General features: G+C 39.7%; 1 protein-coding gene across 1 annotated transcript; it reads right to left on the bottom strand.

Moving 5' to 3' along the window:
* Positions 1 to 1,174: 1,174 nt before the first annotated feature.
* Positions 1,175 to 2,997, bottom strand: LOC117781999 (ribokinase). The gene is made up of 2 exons (XM_034618903.1): positions 2,712 to 2,997; positions 1,175 to 2,653 (listed from the first exon to the last, which is right to left on the bottom strand). Exons 1-2 carry the CDS (start codon positions 2,897 to 2,899, stop codon positions 1,210 to 1,212), a joined length of 1,632 nt encoding a protein of 543 aa, XP_034474794.1. The 5' UTR covers positions 2,900 to 2,997; the 3' UTR covers positions 1,175 to 1,209.
* Positions 2,998 to 3,300: the final 303 nt, after the last annotated feature.

Consider the following 3,300-nt stretch of genomic DNA (forward strand, 5'->3'; position numbering starts at 1 on the left):
GTACTTTTTTTGTAAATTCGAAATAATTTGTATTATATAATGCACAAGTTTATGTACAGTTCATCAAGTGTCTATTCTTTTTTCTTAACATTTCTTTATTATTATGAATATTTAAAAGATTAACAGTTGAAATAGTTTCTTGATTTTTCGACCTTTTTTTTACTTTAAGCCACTTAGAAAGAGCCTTGTTAACATGTTAATACTAACCATTTGACGTACATATCTCGTTAATGAATTTCAATTAAAATATGTACACATTAATGGCTATAATAGCATTTAAATAATTAGTTACATGACCCAGGACCTCCTCTCGTTGCAATTTAATGCTATTAATATTGTTGTTGGTGCTCAACTCCCACAAGTCTCTTTCCATCACTTGATTTAACTGCCAGTTTTCATGCATTACGATTATACAGAAATTATAAATTAATGAATGTGCATAAAACTTACGTGTAGTGCATTAAAAAATCACATTAAACCAAGTACGAGGGTGAAATATGAGCGTAAAGGACTAAGTGATACCCTGTAGTATAGGAGAGCTTTGAAAAGTGTAGTCTTTGTTAGTTACCTACTTTAATATTATATATTTTGCAGATATATCTGAATCAAACTAATGTCCTTTAAGTGTTATTTTAAATGAAAAAATATGAAACTTGGAATCTAAAATCCTTAATATATTATCCGCGCTTAATACAGTCTCTTATGATCCCAAAGATCGTCTAGTTAATCTTGACATATTAACATCCTTTGAGATATTCAGATACATTAATTGTTATAAACCTTTGAATGAATCGTTTTTCAAATTTCCTACTTAGATCAATTCTTATTCAATCTTTTTGTAGATTGCCGATATTCTTTTTTTTAATGATCACAGGGTGAACCTAGAGTATGCCACAATCCGCACAGCAGTAAATTGCTAATTAAAATGCACGATTTTTAAATCATTTTTTGCTCGTTTTGTCTTTTGGCAACGCTGTGATGACAACACGTTGACAATTTTCATTACAATTCGATTAAGTATCATCTTGAATTGGCCAGGAAAAATTGTTAATTGTGACAACATTTCAACAAAATGGTCATTTTAATTATGGATCTATTTATTTGAAAAGTGCAAATGTCCTGCAGATTTCCGCATAAAATACTTGCCAGAAAAAAAATTGAATTGCAAAATAAATGTAATACCAAATTTGTTGTAACCGAAAGGTTTGTTTAATGAGCATTAGATTTGTGGATTGGTCGCTTTTTATGGTTGACTTTTCTGGCTTTCTGCATGATGCGAACTGGCACCACGGTGGCTGCCACCTCCGTGGTTCGCTGTGTGGCACGGGCTGACACTACAGCTGCTGCTGTCAGCTCTGTGGCACGTTGTGCGGCACGAGCTGGCACTACAACTGCCGCTTCACGTTTCTCCGCTGAGGCAAGCTTTGGGGCAACCTCAACTGCCACGGGCTGCGGTGGAGGTGTCTCAACGGGGACTGAAACAGGCTCCGGAGCAAGATCAGGAGCTGCAGCTGGAGCTGAAGCCACAGCCGGAATCAGAGTCGGAGCTGGAACCACAGCCGCAATCAGAGACGGAAGTGGAGGTGCCCTTGGCTCTTTCTCTTTCTCATCCTCATCGTCAGTCTCAGGCTTTGATTTTGTTGCCGTAACTGGAGCTGGAGCTGGAGCTGCGGGTGCAGCTGGAGCTGGAGCTAAAGCCAGCGCAGCCTGTCGCTCTCGCCAAGCTTTTTGCTCTGAGCTATCATCGGGAATGATGTAAAAAGCAGGCTCAATCAAACAGAGATCGTCTTGAGCCAATTCTGGCCCTGGAAAACTGGGCTGAGTGCCGCGATGTCCCACTGCATAGGCGGCACAAACATTTGCCGCATGAATGTGATGCTCCAGGTTTAACTTGGGAAAGTGAAGCATATGGTAGGCCAAACTGCCCAAAAAGGCATCCCCGGCACCCGATGGGTCGGCCAAGTAGCGCACGGGTGCAGCCGGGCAATGGATGCATGTATCTGGTTCACTGCTCGATAGATAAACAGCGCCTTGATGGCCCATTGTAATGATAACCGTCTTGGCACCTCTCTCCAGCAATTCCTCGGCAGCTTCCTTCGCGTCGTGCACAAACCTAATCTCCTGGCGATCCGTGAGTTGCGCAGCCTCCAACTCATTGATACAAAGTATTGTCGGCGCTTTGATGAGCTCCGGGGATATATTCCTAATACCCGGTGCGCCATTTAAGATGGAAACTCCTTTAAATTGTTTCAGTGCACACAGGCAGACCTTGGGCTCCGTATCCAGCTGACAAAGAAGCACTTTGGCCTCTCTGAACAGCTTCTTGGAACGGGAGACATCCTTGTGGCTAAGCATTCCATTGGCTCCAGGCAGTATGACAGTCGTATTCTGTGAATTGTCATCGACATTGATCTGGGCAATGCCCGTTTCCTGTCCCTCCAACATCTCAACGTAGTCTACATTGATGTCCATCTGTTGCAAGTACTCGTAGTACATGTTGCCCAAATCATCCTTGCCCAATTTGGAGACCAGAGCGCACTTGGCACCCAATTTTGCAGCTGCCACACATTGATTTGCCCCCTTGCCTCCGAAACATTGCTCCCTGTACATTGCCTTCTTCGTGTCTCCCGGTTCAGGAAGTTCATTGAGATATCTACAAATTGAATTCATTTAAAGCCAACTTGAATTTGTGTTATCCTAGTTTCACTCACGTTATATATTCCATATTTATTGAGCCAAAGACCAAGACCTCAACCTTCCAATTGTCGTTGACCGACTTATCGCGCTCAGTTGTCAAGATTTGTGGTAACCGAACAGATTTTATTTTGATCAACCTTGACTTTAAACTCATGACGGTGTTATGAAACTTGCTCTTCGATGTCTTCCAAAAGGAATCCATAATTTTAAAATTTTATTTATACAAGCTATTTAATTTTGGGCAACTTACTACTAGTCAAATTAATAGAGCTTCAAAAATAATAATATGAACCTGACATACAATGTATTTCATTTGATTTTTTGAGTATCTTTTCAATTTGAGAATATGGGTTTTCTTCTAAAATATGAGATTTGCGATGGATCTTATAGATTGTGTGCGACCTACTCTAATTAAGTTGCAATTTAAAATTCAATCATATTTGCAGGAAATAAATGAAAAGAAGGAATAAACCTGAACAAATTTTAAATATATATCAAACGATCTTCTATATCGTTCTCTGCTGTTTTTTGAATTAAATTCTATTTTGTTGTTTTTACAATTACTTACAAGTAATCGCAATTAGTGTTAAGAGTGGACATTGC

Source organism: Drosophila innubila, assembly GCF_004354385.1.
Source record: "Drosophila innubila isolate TH190305 chromosome 2L unlocalized genomic scaffold, UK_Dinn_1.0 4_B_2L, whole genome shotgun sequence".
NCBI classification, from domain to species: Eukaryota; Metazoa; Arthropoda; class Insecta; order Diptera; family Drosophilidae; genus Drosophila; species Drosophila innubila.